The sequence below is a fragment of the Athene cunicularia genome (genome assembly GCF_003259725.1).
Source record: "Athene cunicularia isolate RWA chromosome 17 unlocalized genomic scaffold, athCun1 chr17_part1, whole genome shotgun sequence".
NCBI classification, from domain to species: Eukaryota; Metazoa; Chordata; class Aves; order Strigiformes; family Strigidae; genus Athene; species Athene cunicularia.
The window spans coordinates 1,527,036-1,545,557 of record NW_020799122.1 but is presented as its reverse complement, the minus strand read 5'-3'; the positions used below and the strand labels follow the sequence as shown (position 1 = coordinate 1,545,557).

The 18,522-nt window shown below is 37.1% G+C and overlaps 1 protein-coding gene across 1 annotated transcript in view; it reads right to left on the bottom strand.

Moving 5' to 3' along the window:
- Window positions 1-18,522, bottom strand: part of DENND1A (DENN domain containing 1A) — a 228,893-nt gene that overhangs the window by 149,728 nt on the left and 60,643 nt on the right. Inside the window, exon 4 of the mRNA XM_026860635.1 lies at window positions 4,932-4,981. Coding sequence (XP_026716436.1) covers window positions 4,932-4,981 — 50 coding nt within the window. The remainder of the gene's footprint in view (window positions 1-4,931; window positions 4,982-18,522) is intronic.

Below are 18,522 nucleotides of genomic sequence, written 5' to 3'. Positions count from 1 at the left end.
TCTGAATGCTAGTTATTAACAAAAGGGAAGACATTCTTGAGATATTACAACATTTGTCTAAAGTTAATCCAATGCTGATGTACTGTGGTGGTAAATTCCACATAAACCACGCGCAATCCACCTCCCGGTTTGTAGAGATGCAGTTTTACCGTTTAACAGAAATTCTGACATGTAGTGGTGAAGCTGGGGCCAATGTAATTATTACAGGACTTTTCATCCAATTTCACATCTATTTGAGACCTCATAATGATACGAAATTAACACTTCTATCAGGTTATGTTCTAGTTTATTTTAGGTTTACTGAGAATGGAGAAAACTGTCCAGCATTTACATGTGCCTCTTTACAAGTCAGTCCTACCAACAGCAACAACAAAACCCATTAAATTCAAGGCCTTTTAACTAACAGTGACAAGCCTTAAAAGCGAGGAAATATTCTCTTCTACGATGCCATATACAGTTTACGTGGGAGATATATGCTCAGTGCCTACAGAAATACAAAAGAAAAATAGACTTTCAGAAATAAAAGTTGGATCCAGATAGGAAACATGTCACTGGCCAACTAAGAAGAACCCTTCACTGGATTCCAAAGAGGGAAGGAAAAACATGCAGCAACGAAGACCAAAAAAAAGTGTTCCAAATTCACAGATGAACAAAAAGCAGATATTTAAAAGCAGTTCAGTAGTCTGAGAATTAGACAGTGTAAGTACTGTCATCCTACTGAAATCTAAATGTCGACAGAGCAACCATTTCCATAAACCATACTGAGCTGCTAGGGGATACCAAAAAATCCCTTACGGGTGTTGTGTTTTATCTGTAAAGCTTGGATGTAATGTTACTATGGTGATTTTAGTAGGGTGTTTTAAAAGGGGATTATATGCTTAATTTTAACAAGGTTGAGAGCAGAGCATGTGTGAGATAGCATCCTAACTGACAATTAAATTTATGGAACAAGAAAAAAAAAAACAACAAACCACGCTTCATTTGCAGCAGGGAGAAACTTGTTTATTAAACAATTGTGACAAGTTGGTAAGTTCCTCCGAAGTCAATCTAAACATTCTTGCGTTTATGTCATCTGCAGAAACTATGTCTGATAGATCTTGCTCAAGTTTCAGTTGTCAGTTCTTCACATGGAAGAATAAACTTCCCAACATAAAAAGTGCTTTTCCTAAGATCTTAGTATCAAGACTTAAGATTCAGGGCTCTATTTTCAAATGTGAAGAAGGTCTATTTAGGGCCTAACAGGATGGAAGCACCATGAATCTCATCTCTGAATGGGCAGACAGAAGTTAAGGTTGGAATGAAGGGGAGAGAAAGGAAGAGTGTTTTCCTGAAAAACTCCCATCACCAGATGTATCTGCGTAACACAAACTAATCCTGATAGGAAATTTGGCTGAAGAGAAGTTCTTCACTCCTGCAGCCGGAGAATAATCTCTGCCTTGATCCAGCAGCCGTAAGAGTAGAAAACCCATGGTCCACTGCCTAAAGGACGGGGCAACTATTCCCTGGTGATTTCTGACCACTGGTGACAACGTATATAAAAAGAATCAATATAAAAAGAAGTAAGAGTCCGTGTCAATAAGTGGCAAAACCTTCAACACAGAGAACAATCAGACATGCAGATTTGCCTTCAAACCCTGGTGTCCTAACCTCATCTGAAGCTTTGATGTGGCAGAGGAAACAGTACATCCTCAGTGCTTGCCACCTGCTCTATAAAACACGCAGCCTTAGAAGAGACATGCATGTAGATGAAGACTTCTGTCCTTTTTCAGCACTTGTTCAAGAAATACCACTGTTTAACGTCGAAGTCGGAGGAGCAAGACTCAACTCAAGCACCACTGAGCACACTTCTACCGTTAAGAAGCTTCCACGGAAAGCCTGGCACAATGCTGTACATAACACAGACCGTAGTTACATAAATTAAATTCCCCCAAGTAAAAGCCCTCACAAACAGAGTGGGGACGTGTCTCTAGCAAGACTTGAAAAACCTGTGACTGATAATGCTACTTCGGGTTCCGAGTTGGTGAAAGAAAAGTAGCGTCTGTTCTTTAGTGACTACTACACAGTTCTGACCATTTCTACCAGTATCTCTTCCTTGTAATTCATATTGATCGTTTCTGCACAGATCCTGAAGCGACGTCCTACACAGCGTATTATTCCAACAGAGGTATTATTCTGTGTTCCTAAGTTATCTGAACAATGATCCAGTATTGCTACTGTTACATTAAGAATAATAAACCTTTCAACATTGCAAAGAGATTCTAACCCTAGAAATCTCATGGCTGACAGCAAGGCAGCCTAGTTAACTGGGAATAGTACCTAAGTGTTTGGAAGGTCTTTACTGAAACCACTTTGGTGTTTCTCTCTCTTTGTTAAGAATGAACAAAACTATATATTAAAAAAAACACCCTGAGGACTAAGAATTTCAGTAACTGGAGATCTGATCCAGCATACCACTTTCCAGGCACATACAGAGGGATAAAATCCCACTAGAGAGTGCTAGTCAACTCTGTAAGACACAACTGCGAGGACCTTTCTGACATATAACTGAAGACATTATTTCTTCTTGAAGCAATTTCTTTTCATCTCAAAGTAGAAAAATTGTTTACTGAGAAGACTGGGGGGAATATTAAAGCACTGTCTGAAGTAATTTCATCATGGGGCTACCTGCTTGCTACTTGAAATAACTATTTTAAATGCAGTACAAGATTGTATACATACAAGATGTATAAATAAATACTCAGTAGTTGCTTAACAGTAAACAGGGAAAGAAAAGACCAACTAGGGCAAATTTGTCACTTGTTGAGTTGCAGAAATAGCCTCTAAGAACAGGATTTCAATCGGTTCTAAACTCGGAAGTAGCTAAAAGATCAAGAGCGTTTTGCACTTGAGGTGCGCTGCATTTTTCTCAGTAACACGGTCACATTAAATCCATTTGCATTCAGTGCTATAAGACTGTTTACCTTCCTGCAGTAACTGGCAGCTTCGCTTTCAACTGTGTGTGGGAATTAAGTCTAATGTACATCATCGAGGAGTACAAGAAGTATTTATTAATGTATATGCACCTACGCATAGACCTATGCATGCACGTGTGTGCGTGTGGATTTTTACACCAAGAAGAGAAGTAGCACACACGTCTCTTTCAGCTGCCATATCCTTAACGCTGGATGTCCTCTACCTTCTGGAGGACTCAAAGTCCACTCTTATTTTTAAATTATTAAGTTTGTTATGGGGTTACAATCTGTCCTTTATGTTCAAAATGGTTGGCTTAGTCTTTTCAGTGACAGTCTGCGATATTCAAACAAGTGAATCCAGAAATGGAAATCACTTTTCATTATGTTCTCATTCATACCTCATATGGGTTTTCACTGTTCATATCTTCTAAAATGTTATATTGCAGGGGAAATACAACAAACAACAAAAGAAACAAACCCCCTAGTTAATAAACCTACACACAGTAAGCATAAATATTTCTGGTAGAAACACATACATGAAAAAAAAAAAAAAAAAAGTACTTCCTTTCTCCCACCCCTTAGGAAAGGAAAAAGATGATCAGCAAAAAGTGATTCTAAATTATAAGTAGTATTTGTGGCTTTTAAAGGTCATCTGAGTCAACGGGCAGTGGTTAAGTAGCTCATGTTGACAGCCCAGGATATTCAAATTCTCTTTTTATGTACAAATCGGGTACAGCAGAGGCACTGGTAATAGTAGCTGTGTCCAGCAGGGCCTCACCAACGTCTCTCAACCGTGACCTGTAGGAACCACCTGGAGGGTTGAAAGCAGAGATCGTCTGCATGATCCAGTCAAGCTTTCGGCTCCCTCTAACCACAGATCACTGCATCGGAGGACAAAGTCTAGCAGTGGTGGAGACTCCCATCTCCAGAGAAGCAGAATGAGATTTCATCCCCATTCACAGAAACTAGTGAATTGGGATTAGCGAATTGAATTGGGATTGAGTTTAGTATTTCAAGATAACTAAGAAGTATCAGCTGGCCTATGGGTGGGGGAAATTTTTTTTTTAAATTAAAAAAAAAGAAAAAAGAAAAAATTGAAAAACGGCTCAAACAAGAAGTGATACTAGAAATGGTTGTTGATTTGTAAAGAAAATCAATTTCTACTGTAAATATCACAGATCTCACTGAAATGAGAAAGATTTCGAGCAGTTTAATCACAACTGAGGTCAGTTCCATCAATCAGAAGCACTCAGGGTGTTACCTGACCTAAGACAAGGGGTTCTAACCAATTACATCATCTCACAGATGACACGAGCTATGGTGCACCCTTTCAAAATTTCAGCACCTGTTCTCCTTCATGAAACCATCAAAATAACTCACAATAAAAGCAAAACTAAAAAAAAACCCCACACACAAAAAAAAAAAAAACCAAAAAAACAACTGAAAAAGTTCTGGAGTTTTCCAAATTATAAGAAAAAAAATATTCTCAGCTCCTGCCAAATCCACTGTAACTTTACAATTTTTCCCCCCAAAATTAGAAGTCACATTAAGTAGTAATGAAGTAAAGCACCAGCATTCCAACAAGATCAAGAGGTCTTTAAATGTAAAGCACTTAATTCACCGTTTTGCCCAAATTTTGGCAATTAAGAAATAAAACACATATGCACACAAAGCTTTGATATTAATATGTATATTTGACAATTACTACCCAAGCATTTTCACAACCAGGCATTACACAGAAGTCAAACAAAATTCACTCTTACTGCTGCTGCTGAACAGCTCAAACTTTTAAAACTTTTTTTTTTTTGATGGTGCCCATAAAAACCCCAGGAAAAAGTGATTCTAAGACTATAATTTGCACTTGGGTGCTTTAAATCACAGTCAAGCAGACAGAACATTAAGAATGGTATGGTTTTTATTTTCTACAGTGGTTTTATTGACAAGCTTATTTTCTTGTAAAGTTTGAAAAGCTAACACTACCTGTCCACATAGAAGGGGAAACAAAACTTGGTCAAAGTCTGTAGAACTTCCTGTGGAGAGAAAAAGAGATAATTTATACATCTGTTGGGACCAATAAATCTAATATTAACCACATCACACAATTTCACAACTTTGCCCTGAAGAAATAAGAGACAGATGAAGAAATATGGGCTTTATCAATTACATGGAAGGAGTACCAGGCAGTCAATCATGTGAAATAATAAACATGATCAAACTTCATTAAAAATGAAAAATTAATCAAGATTCACACATGGGCAGGCAGCAGGAGCCATCCAGCAATTCTCCAAAGAGGAGGAGGAGGTTGGGTTGTTGAGTGTTAACACCTCTCTAGGGACAATCTCTACCCTGACCATATGGATCATAGTGAATAACACCAAACCACATGGGTTTGGCCTGGCAGGACCACTTCTGCTGGCACAGCTTTTGACTGTTACCTAGGAACAGAGGTCTGGGGGATTAGAGAATACTTCCTAACATCAGCAAGATAAATAACAAAAGATAAAGCCAATAGGTCTCATAGCAGGAATGTTTAACGTTGCCTACTGCTATTGGAAAGAAAATCTGAGTGTTAAAAGACTGATTAAAATACTGTGTACTCAAATGAATACAAATTGTGTAGCCTACAAACCATTTTCTAAAAGCTGCGAAACAGCATCACAAACAGAGAAACTTTTAAGTATAGCCTTTGCATGATGTCAAATAAAACCCATGAATATGAAAACTGAAAACGTGATCAGCAGAGAAATTAATCATTTTCAACTTCACCACTTGAAACAAAGACAGTTATTAAAGAGGCAAAACCAGAAACATGTTAGTCCAAAAATAGTTGTGTGCATAGAAAAAAGTAATCCATTTACATTAGATTGTTGTACAATCTTCAAAATTTGAATCTATAACCCACAACCCACCATAAAGGTCTACGCAGTCTGCAGACCTTTGCTAGCCGCCAATTAATTGTTCATTCTCCTTCACACTTCAGTATTTCAGGACCTGAAACGTAAACTATATTTCTGCTTTCAGCTGAAACAAGATAACCCTGACTAAATGACAAACCCTCTGATAAATTCAACACTTTTCTGACCAATAGCAATAAATTATCATCAATAACAAAATTGATGCTTCTCGCTTCGTTTATTTCTAAAACCAATGTCATCATTCAACAAATAAACTACATCAATCTAATAACCTATTCAATGAAGCAGAAAACATATTGACTCCCTTGCAAGAACATGTTCCTCCTACATAATTCAAACAAGCACATCCCATTCTTAGCAAGGGTTTCAGGCTCAACTGCTCATAGACTCTTTGGAGGTTTCTTGACAACAAAAATGTGGCAAGTTCTTAAGATTTCAGGCAGAAACAGATATGGAAACTTTGACTTCTTGACAGTTTATTGATAGATTATTTAACAACCTCCTGTTTTTTAAAGAACAAGGAAGATTCTGTTGAAGAATGCCGTGTAAAGCGAAGAAGTATCCTCCTCTCAATTTCAGCAGGAAATTTGGAAAGGACCTCTATGGGTTTCAGAGTAAACTCTGCAGAAATACGTATTGTGATACAAAATGGTTTGATAGTAAAGGCCTCATTAATGTGATTGGGCTCACTCTCGTGCAGAGCCTCACTGATTTACGCAAGTATTGACCGTCTGCTGAACAACTCTGATTCTTTGTGCACAAACACTACACCCTGACAAATTTTAACTACTACACAGTTGTACTTTACCTACAACCGAAATTTTAATGCATAATATATTAAAAAAACCACCAAACCAACCAAAAAAACCCAAACAACAAAACACAACAAAAAACCCCAAACCCTCAGAATTTTAAAAGAATCAAAATTCTAATTGCAGGAGTGTAAAGTGCCTATATTTTTATTGGCCTTATCAGTACAACTTGTCCTCAAAATAATGACTGTGCTTCTATTTTTTAGAAACAAAGCCACGTAGCTGCTACACAGAATTCTGAAATAAAAGCGTTACAAGATAACAAGTCATCAGTCACCTCAAAATGGCAGAATATATTCTCTCCATTATTTTGATGATTTAAGTAATTGCTGTAACCGCAAGTAAAAACATTCACGTAATAAAACACTTCAGCATCTCATCGGCATTGTGTTATTGTAGGATAAGTGTATTACTCAGAACTTACTTTGCACTTACTTCTTAAGATTTATAGCTTCCTAAATACAGAAAATGAAATTTTCACTTAGAGGCAATATACTGTATCTGTACCATTATGCACTGCCTTGCCTTTTAAAGGCAGATTTTACAGTGATATTATTCTATGGCTTTTATAATGTTATTGGACATAATTTGCCACTCATTATACACCAATAATTATCTGCCTTGATTTACAACTCAAAAATTGAGACTAGTACAGGTTAACTACAGATGTATTTTTAAATTTTAACTATCAAAAATGTATTAAAATAATATTCAGAATTAGTTTTTAATTAGCAAAACTGCTGCTCTTTTGCAGGTAAAAAATACAATTACTGGAGAACTACTCAATTTTTGCTCAAGTTGCAAGCTTGTTACTATAAATCTAAAACACTTTTTCCCCCCCCCCTCTTTAAATACTGCTCTGTTTGAAAGATTAGCAATGCCTACATAGTATACAACTTCCTACCAGACCTCTTTAGGTAGGTGGTTACTTGTGGCCTAGAAATCATCATTTCTTTACAATTTCAAACACAAACCATAACAAAACTAAATCTAGAATCATTCCACGTCAGCATCTTATAACCCTTTTTATGTTTTTACCTGACATGAAACCCTGAGGTGGTATCAATAGCCTGTTTTCTTATTTTTCCCCTATGCCTATTTTCTTAAAGAAAAACCTACATAAATGCCTCTAAAGCAAAACCCCCTAAAAAAAGAAGAAAAAACACAAACCCAAAACCAAAACAATCCAGGACACACAGCTGATAAGCGTAAATTACCCGGTAGCTGAAACCAGTGTCTCTAGGGGATCACATGCCAGTTTTCTGGATCAATCCCCAAGTTTATATTTTCACAAATCTTTTTACATGCAGTTTGATTTTTAACATTTTAATGAGCAAAAAGTGCATCTATAGCAGCCAGTCACCACAGTTAAAGTGCAGGGCATGAACTGTGTCCCCAGAGGGATTGAGCCTAGCCGTGTCACCAGTGGCTTTAGGACATACACCACCTGGTTCCTCGTCCCAAGGTTCCAACTCTTTTCATAATCAAAACACTGCTGACATTATAAACCCCACATGGGTTTTCTAAAATCCTTCCCAATCAATAAAGACAGTACATAACTTATCGGAGACAACACAGAGCTCATTGATTAAGTTTGGTTTCAGTAGCAAAGTTTTCAAAATAAATGAGGCAGGAATACAGTGTTCAGCCCTTTTGTGTCACATCACAATTTATGAAGGTGAGGCAGTCTCTAAAAGGATTTCCTACACACACACACACACACACACACACACACACACGAGAGAGAGACACTTGAAAAGCGTATGGAAAGCAAGGTTGTTAAATACACACAATACATGTTTGGCTTATGTCCCAAATTATCTATATATTGAGATGAAATACTAAAGAAAGCTCAACATTACTGAAAAATTTTGCATATTCACTTGTGAATTTCATATGCAAGCTGCATCTTAACTCAAGTATTTTTTATTTTTAAGCCTTTCACCGTATGCTCCCACTTCCAAGTCAATGGAACAACTTCAGAGCCTCTTAAATATACAGGATTGCTTTATTTCTCTTGTGCAAATGAACATTGGTAACAAATATCCCATGCTGCAGCTACAATTAAAACTGCACTGGTAGACCATCAATTTGCATATCATTTTAACGCAAGAACAGCAGACTGTTGCAAACAGTCTACTCTTAGAAAGACACATGATACAACAGACATTCAATGTGAAACAAGAAGTAGGAGAGAAAAGAAATGAAAATACAGGCAGAGATCTGGGAAAACGATGAATGATTAAGACAAGACACTCAAATATTAATAAGAGTCAGAAAAGGGAAATGATACCCCACCAATCCCAACAGGTTGGGGACCTGTATTGGGAAGCTGACTGGGAAACCTGAGGAAAACCTGAGGGTGAAGTTGAAGACTACCCAGAGTACCGAGGAGACCCTTCACTGTGGATCACGGGGGTAACAAACAAAACCAACGCCAAAAGCCCACTGCCGTATTTCAGAAAGTCCATGCAAATTTACAGGAGGACAATTCAGATATTACAAGAGAACGGGGCATTGCAAACAAGATGAGTTTTCCACAGAGAGAAGAGATGACTCAGCAATAAAAAAGATGAATGTTGGTTTATTTCCTTCACCTTAAACTAGGGGTGAGGTACAGGTGAGGTTGATGCAAGTGGAACGCTAAACAGAGAGGGTGGAAACACAAATAGTTTTCATCTTATCCAGCTTGAAACACCATCTGAATCCAGGAGACAAACATGAATTCCATCCTCTTCGCATGGAGGGATACCAAGACACTTTCAAGAACAGATCGACAGACCGATGACGGAAGGAGGAGAAACTGGAGAGCAACGAGGGCTAAGAGGAGGACAAGGGCAGCCAGGCATACAGGAACGCGAGAACAGGCAACAGGATCCCAACCCGACCAGCAGGCAGCTATAGGTGATTTTGTTTCTGCTCAGAAACAACATCAAACTTAAACATTACAGAAATGTTAATATGGCATAAAAGAGTGCCAAGACACTAACTGAAGCAAAATATAACCCAATTATTTTGAAACCTGGGTTGTACATTAATCCACCGTACAGCCACAAAACTGTAAATTGCTCTTATATTAATTCTTCTATTTGAATTTTTTTGAATAATTTTAAGCTAACAATTAAATCATCCACTGCAACAGAACAACAGATTTAAGAATTCGGAAAAAGTTGTCAGTGCACCCAAATAACCAACTGAAACCAGACAACAACTCTGATTAAAACCCAAAGGGTGATGAAAGAAAAAGCACAGAACAATCTAGAACACCATAAATACTGTTAGCTATGCGAAAGCTGCACGGAAATTCATGCACATTTTCCTAGGAAAGGGAACATTTTTTTTCACAGTAAGCACCTGAGTAACAACTTTTGATAGCTACTTTAAACATTTTACAAAGCAGCTACTTACAATTGACAGGCAAAGATAAGTTATGTTTCAAAATTTTATTTAAAGAATATGCATAATAAAGCAATGCCAGCACAAAAAAACAAAAAAAAAAAAAAAACACAAAACAAAAAAACACAAAAAACCACACTAAATTGAACACAGCTATGGGGAACAAACAGGGATTGGTACCTCTTGTGTTCCAAAAATTTAGACTTTAATTTGCATTTATTAGTAGTGCCAGTTTGTATTAGCTTACATTAAATTTTCCTAAAGTTATTATTACAGATTATTCTCACCAATTAACAAGCGCCACGTAATTATGTAGTTAAAAATCAAAAATTATCCCAATTCAAGCAGCTTGTAACATCTAATTCTCAAATTAAAAATAAGCATCGTGTGTGTGTAGGTCAGTGTCACACAGCCACAACAAAAAGCTGAGATTCTGCAAGATGACAAAGCAGAGAAAACAAAGAATAATAAACTTAAAAACAAGATTTCTCTGGGTTTTAAAGATTTGTCTAGTTTTTAAAAAACTGATTCAACACAGATTTACTTTTTTTAAATCATCACTATTGAAAATATGTCAAATTTTATCTTGCATTGGTTTTATCCTTAATTTTTTTACACCTTATAGCAGCACTGAACACTGCTGATCTTTATAAGGGTCAAGATAACTTAAGAAATAATTTTAATCAGTTTTTTAAAATAATATTCTCCCCCCAAAAGCATAATTTGCTTAACAGCATTAATTTAATTAATTTAAAAATTACTTAATGTAGTTTTAGCTCTACTTTTTAAATTCTAGTAGTATTCCAATACAACTTTATAGCACTAGTTCCTGCATTTGCTTCGTGTTCTAAAAATCCATTTGCTCTTTTTGAGCAATAATAAAGCTTGAATTAGGGGAGGGGTTTTCTTTTACAGAAGCCACTTCTTCCTGTATGAGGGTCAGAAGGGGAATGATTCCCAGTATGAAATAACATCGTGTCACTGAAGGCAACCAGTTCGTCTCAGGAAAATGCTATTTTTAAAAAAACAAACTAAAAGCCCAACACATATATCCACAACCCCGGTAACAGGAAGAGAATGAGATAAATACCATTTCCGAAGCATATTGAGGCCTGCTATCATTTAAATACTTTAAACGTACAAAATATGTGCACAGATGGGCAACTTTTCTACTTGCATTACTAAAAACATATTTCAAGATAAAGCTCAAAATCCCTGAATTTTTTAAACCTAATTGTGACTCTGTTTCTTAGAATTCACACCCCAAGGCCAAAGCTTTCCTGCCACCAGTCCTTCAAATCTGATTTGGACATTACACGGGAGGAGGCTCCAAGCCTCCCTGAGGTCTCACTCCTTTTACAACATACGCAAAACCAGTAGATAATGGGCCTATGCTGAATTCACTGCTCTGCACAGCTCCTCCTGGGACACAGGCCTAGCAGATGTGATAAAAACTGTGTCAGAGAAGTAGCTCTAGTTTTTGCCTTAATGACAACTTCAACCTCTCAGCTAATAGAACAAAAGAACAGAAATGACTATTACTTTTTTCCAGTAGAAAAAAAAAAATCTGAAAGTAAAGCTGAACTAAGAATTTTCAGCAGTTTTTCAGAGCTCTCCTCAATAATGTCTTTAAACCCTCCCTCAATAAAATTAAGATTTAGTTTTATTCTAAGATAAATGGATTTTAGTTAACGTGCTAAAAAAAAAATAAATCTACAGATACTGTTGTGGGAATGATCATTCCAGTCTTAAATCAAAGAATTGAAAAATTATACAAACAAGCAAAAAAATAAAAAAAATTGGGTCCAATTATGTGCATAAACATTGATCAACTGGCAAAAATATGTGTCAATATCAGAAAGCTAGAATAGTAATCGAATTAAATATATTTTAAACATTTAGTGACTAAAAATGAGAAATATTTTCACGTCCTCATTTAGGAAAAATTAGGTGATAACTATTAGCTGTGAAAATACAATCACATACTTCTCACACCATAAACCAATTGCCCAGGTATACTGCATCAGAAACAAAGCTTTAACTATACACTTTGGTGAACATTTGTTAAATATTATAATTCTAGCTTAAGATGACTGCCCCTTTTAGACATCGTCTCAAATGCTCTATTCAGCTACAACTGCATACCCACTTAATCAGCAATCATTGTTCTCTGAGGCAGGACTTTGTTGTCAAGACAAGCACTGAAACCTTTAAAAAATTTCAGAACTGGCATAAGAAAAAAGTGATCTTTGTCAAACAAGGACAAATTTATGCAAATCTTTTATAAACATTCACAAACATTTATTTAGCTTTTGAAATGTTGGCCTCATTTGAGAGCATGAAAATGAGGGGGAAGTAGGAAGATGCAAAGGACAGCTTAGAGGCTGGCACACTACATAAATATTCAGAAGGAAGATTATAGGATTCATGTTAGGCTGTCTTAGGTTTCTCCAAAGTCCACATAGAATACCACAGAACAAAACTAACGAGAAGTAGAGCAGATGTTAGACAATGCAGCAGCCCTCTTTTCCACACTCACTTGGCTATACTTTGATGCTTTCATTTTTTCTTTCAATATGGTTAGGTCATTCAAGGATTCTCCTATAGACTCTGTATTGTGGCTACAGCGCTATAAGCTGGACCTCTGTCAGCTTTCCAAAAGTTTCCAATGAAAAGGCATTATGCAAATTCTACCTCTCTTACTCTCTTTCAGGAAAAAAAGCCTCCAGTATGCAGTCATTGGAGTATTGGAAGTCCCAGCCTTCATTTCTGTATGGTTGTGTTTGCCTTAGGGCCATGCTGCTTGTTTTGACAGTGGATCCCCCTAGATAGTTGGGATTAGTCGAGCTTGTTTAGATAAACTTGAAATCAAGGCCTTCTCTAGGTAGACAGCTAGATGTAGCTACTGAGTTTCCAGCTGCCTTCTTCTTTCATCCCAAAACAACTGCAGATTCACAGTAGAGATCACAGCCACAGGCTATGTCACATACATAAGTACAAAATTAAAGGCTGCTAAAAGAAGCCTTTGTAAGTCTTAGTGCTAAAATAAGGAATCTGTACTGCATAGTTTAAACAAATTATTCAAGAAGCACCAATAAAGGTCTGCAACTGATAGTTAACAAGACACGTTCACAAAAGAAATACCCTGTTTACATAAATGGGCAAGATCGCGCTTTGTTAATCGCTTCTGCACCATCCACTGTCCAACCTTTTTAAAAATATATGCAAGTAAATACTCTAAAACAGTATCTGCTAGAATATCTGAAAATTAGCTCTGTTTATCAAACACAGACTTTACGATCACAGGAGACTACTATGAGGGCACCATTCCAATTAGATTTTCAGTCATGTTCACAAGAAGATTGGGCCAGATTTGATCTTTACTATAACCAGATAATACAAAACATAGGAATTAATTCACACAAATAGAGTATGTTAACAGAGAAGGGCCAGAGCTCCAAATGTAAATTAAAACCTAAAATCAGATCCCACCCATGTAGCTACGTTACACCTTTATACATCTGCATCGTAGTTCAGCCCCAACAGGAGATTCATTTTTCATGGGGTAGGGAGAAAAAACAAACAAAAAACCAGTTTGGATTTTAAAGACTGTAATCTCTTCTAGCTGGGTGCAAATTTTCATATCTACTTCTGCAGCATCCAGGCACAACAGACAGAAAACTAAATTAAAGAAAAAATTACTCACTAGGATGCTATAAATAAACAACTAGCAAAAAAAAACCCAAAAGAAAAAAACAAAAAAAACTTAGTTCAGTGAATAGTAAATATCATTAAAAAAAAAAAAATCAACTCCTGTCCTTTCCTGAAGAAAAAGGATGTGAAGAAACTTGCAATGTTGAAAACAGTTTGACTAAAGACATGAGCAGAATTTTACGGTTAAGAAGCAAAGGTAAGAATTTGCCATCAAAAACTTCTCTGCCTTTGTGCAAAGGACTTCAGCATCACTTTTCTGTCGCTTCCATATTACAGAAATTCTACCATCTCTCACTGTAAAATTAACCCATTTCACTGACAAGATCTTTTGGAGAAATTCAAAGCATTAAAAAGTGTGAGAGAATAACATTAGACTCCAATTTCTTCCTGCACTGGTTACCAAAGAGAATATTAGAGTGTACTGAATTCAGTTAGTCATTCTGTATCATAAATTCTCCATCAGTGACATCCTTAGCAGGAAATAAGCTACAGACTGGGAATCCTAACCAACAACTGAGCAAAATACATAATTCCTGAGAAGTAATGAGAAAAACAGATTCATCATGCTATTGTACTTAAGGCAGAAGGACACTTTAGAACTGTTACAATAAAAATTAGATATAACTGATATCAAAAATGCCATGGATATACCCAGCACTGTTACCAAATATCAGAAACTGATAGAATTCATGAATTTGTCTTCTCACAAAAGTCTGCAAATTTCTATGCCCAAGATGCTCCTTACTGCTGGAGAGAAGAACGTGCTGCTGTGGAAGAAGCTTTAAAGCCAGTCACTAATGAAGTTACTTAACAACTCTGTTACACTGCTATTATCCACTTTTCGCAGCTGAGGAAACATAACAAAACTGAACAACTATCCCAAAGGGGGCAACAGCTGACCAGTTTTTAAAATTCTGGAGTACCTGTTTCTCAGACTTGCATTCACATCACACCTACTTAAGAATTCTTTAAGGGAGAAGGAAGGAGAAAATGATGATATATGATGAGGACACTAGTGCTCCCAAGAAAGAACTTTTCTAACATTAGACTTTGCAGAGACGAGATTGAGTCAGTGATCACCTTAAATAACTGAAGGTTATAAGAGGATACAGCTTTTCAAATTTATCAGTATTTTCACAACTTTTAGATTTCCAAATATAAGATTATGTGAGAGACAACAGTGATCAAAAAACCTGAAAGCTATAAAAACATTCATTAGCCATGGAAAGAGATTTTTATTTGAAGAAAAGACAGCTGATGTGTACAAAGATGACTGAACTTCGAAACTTAAGTTTTCCAAATATAAAGCCAAGAACTTTGGGCTTCCCTGGGCTAACACAGAAAAATTACCACCTTTCCTCTATAACATGCCGCCAGTTCTACGCTGCTGCCTAGACACACGTGAAAGTTTGAGTACGTGAGTATCAGTTAATGTCACCTAACAATCAGCAACAAACCCTTCCTTTCAGGTTACTTTCCAATCATTCCTTTAAAAGATAAATTTAAAAAAAAAAAAAAAAAAAAAAAATCATGCAAAATAGTCTGAGAAATTCAATTAAGGTATCGTGCGGTCTAAATGCTTTGCACTATACGTTCATGAAATTATTCAAAAGTTATAATGAAACTAATAGCAAATATGCCAACACAGACCTCATGATGATGGCTATGAGACAGTTCAGTCCAGGAAACGAAAATGTGTAGCAATCTCAAAATTCCAGTTATAATTACTCTTGAAGACTAGTTTTCTTTCACAGCCAAGGTAGCAAAGTATTGAAATATCTACACCTTCCAGAACATGCATTCTACTATTTTGCTATGTTATAGTAACTTGGACTGCAGCACACCTGGCATTTAGTCCCCACACGTTCCCGGGCATTCCTACACACGCCTCGTGTGCTGTGTATCGTACAGGGCACTCCACGCCCTCACTCCCACCTACGGAGGGCACAGGGTGTGGATAACCATGCAGATGGCCACGGCTGGATACCTGCCATTACTGAAGTAACAAATCACCGTCTGACTTCACTGAGAAACAACATTTTGATCTAAAATTCCTCCTCCTGAAAAGGATAGATCACGTGATCTCAGAGTTTGGCACCTGGGGGTGCGAGGTGTGGAGCAAAGAAAAGGTCAGGCCTATTTTTAAGTATCACACACAGCAAGGCCCTCTAGTTAGGAAAACCAAAAAGTTTTATTTCCTTCCACACCATCCCATACCCAAACTCCAGGAAGTCCCTCTGCTGTCAAGAATAAGTCAAGGCAATCTCCTGCCACCTTGGAACTCAACACAAAGGGACAGCAAACTTCTGGAACTCCCCTTCACACCCTCTGCATGCACCAGCACCTGGCTACAAGACCTCAAGGCAATCCATTAAACAACAACACAAGCTGTTTTGTCTGGTCTGATGCTCTCTTCATGCCACAGGATGATCTGCAAATAAAAAATATATTTATTTCCCACTTGTTTTTTGTCTTTACAGCGCCTTCAGTGAAGCTTTAGCTTCTTTACCATTTTTTAATGTCATTCATACACTGGGGTATGGGCAGATGAGTTGCAAGAGCAAGAATCCAAAAAACTGTTTCATCCTCCACATGCTCATGAAAACTCCAAAGCATTAACGACTACTTTAATAGCCACAAAACAATCGTTCTCCTTACTTTGTTAGAATAGTATAGCTACATTTAAGAAGCAATAGAACATATTAAGCAGGAAAAAAAAAAAGCTGCAAGACAGTATTATCAACGCTCATTCGGAAGCATGGTCTCAAAAACACCCTTAGTCATCAGCAATTCAGATCTAAGCCATATAACTAAGTCACCCCCTTAAACTCTTGATTTAAAAGTGATCTCTAATCAACTGAGAAATTAACTACTTCATAACTGTTAATATGAAGACATGGCATGCCTGAGATTAATTTGTAGCTCTAACCGTGATGAGACCGCTTACCTGTTGATACTTAATTTAATCATATTTCAAAATAAGTTCTACTGTCCGCAAAGAACAGTACGTCCCAGGATTGCTGTGCAAGCACCATCAGTCATCCCAAGGAAGACTGTTAGATGCACTGATGGCAATTTTAATATGCCTCTACCTACCATATTGTTAGGTGCTTGAATTTTATTTTTAAACAAAACAATGATTCTTCCTATATTTTACAAGTGTTTAAACAATATTGACAGTCCTTAAAGTGGGGACAGGAAAGCGGGGAGGGACTCTTTATCAGGGGTGTAGGGATAGGACGAGGGGTGACGGTTTTAAACTGAGAGAGGGCAGATTTAGATCAGATCTAAGGCAGAAATTCTCCCCTGAGGGGGGTGAGGCCCTGGCACAGGCTGCCCAGAGTAGCTGTGGCTGCCCCCTCCCTGGAAGGGTTCAAGGCCAGGTTGGACGGGGCTTTGGGCAACCTGGGCTGGTGGAAGGTGGCCCTGCCCGGGGCAGGGGGTGGGACTGGATGGGCTTTAAGGTCCCTTCCAGCACAAATCATTCTGTGATTCTGGGATATTTTAAATTGTTTATAAATTGATCTATAGCACCAGTACAGGACTGAATGGTTCAGGAGACTGAACTTCCTAAACTATTTTGATAATGACTGACTTAACAAACCAAAGTAGAATATTGCTGCACAAGCATCTCTCATTTTAAAGAAACCCATCTTTACTTGAAGTGAATATTTTATGGTTTTATCAATAAATTTAAACGTAAGTGATAATGATTACTCACTTTAGGCCTGATCCCACAACCTCTACTCACACGAGTAGTCCCACAGGATTTTAATATGACTACCTCAACGAATAAGGGTTGGCAGGACAGGTTTTAAATTATTCATATATTCACAGATTTTTAAGGCCAGAAGGGACCATTATGATCATCTAGTCTGACCTCTTGTATAACAAAGGCCATACGATTGTATCCAGTAATATTTGCACTTAGCTGAATAATTTGTGGTGAAATCAAATTGTTTATTGAACTTCCAATACTGATTCAAATTTTACAGGAAAGAAAACTGCAGTTGTTTAGGAAGTGCCTTGAACTGTATTTCTTCACACTTGAACCCCATTATTCCTCTATTGCTATTCAGAATTTTTCTAACTTGTGGACACTGGCTTTTGACATAGCTTTCACAGACAGACTTGAGAGTCCAGCACTATCTCAGGTATTCTCAGGCCAAAATCAAGTCAACTCCTGGGATCCTTCCAGTAATTGGCAGTTAATTACTATTTCTTTTACCACTCTTGCCCAGCACCATGATTTCTGAAATACACTTATCATAAATGGAAAAAACATTTGTCTAATGTTATCAATGATCCAACAAACAGGGAAAACAGCATCTCCATCTCAGCTCTGTCATAGACAGGAACAAATGGACTAGCTATTTAGATTACTATCTTAAACACGAAAAAAAAGTTTTAGGTACTTTCTCAATCCGCATGCCTTAGACCACAGAACTGTTTTCAGGGATACTTACAAAGACTGACTTACTATTTTGTTCTGTACAAATCCACTGGAATGATTTTTGCAGTCAATCACCAAGTAGTAGTAAAATAAACACACAAAACAATAAAGAAACATAGAATGTTATGATGCTCTGTGAAATTCGGTGCAGATTTGATGGATTACTAAAACCAGCTATTCTTTTAGGCTGTTAAATATATAGTCTGGCTGAATTCTCTCATCACAGAGATACTTAACTAGTATAATCCTCAGATTTACTAACTTCAATTCTAAAATGGAAC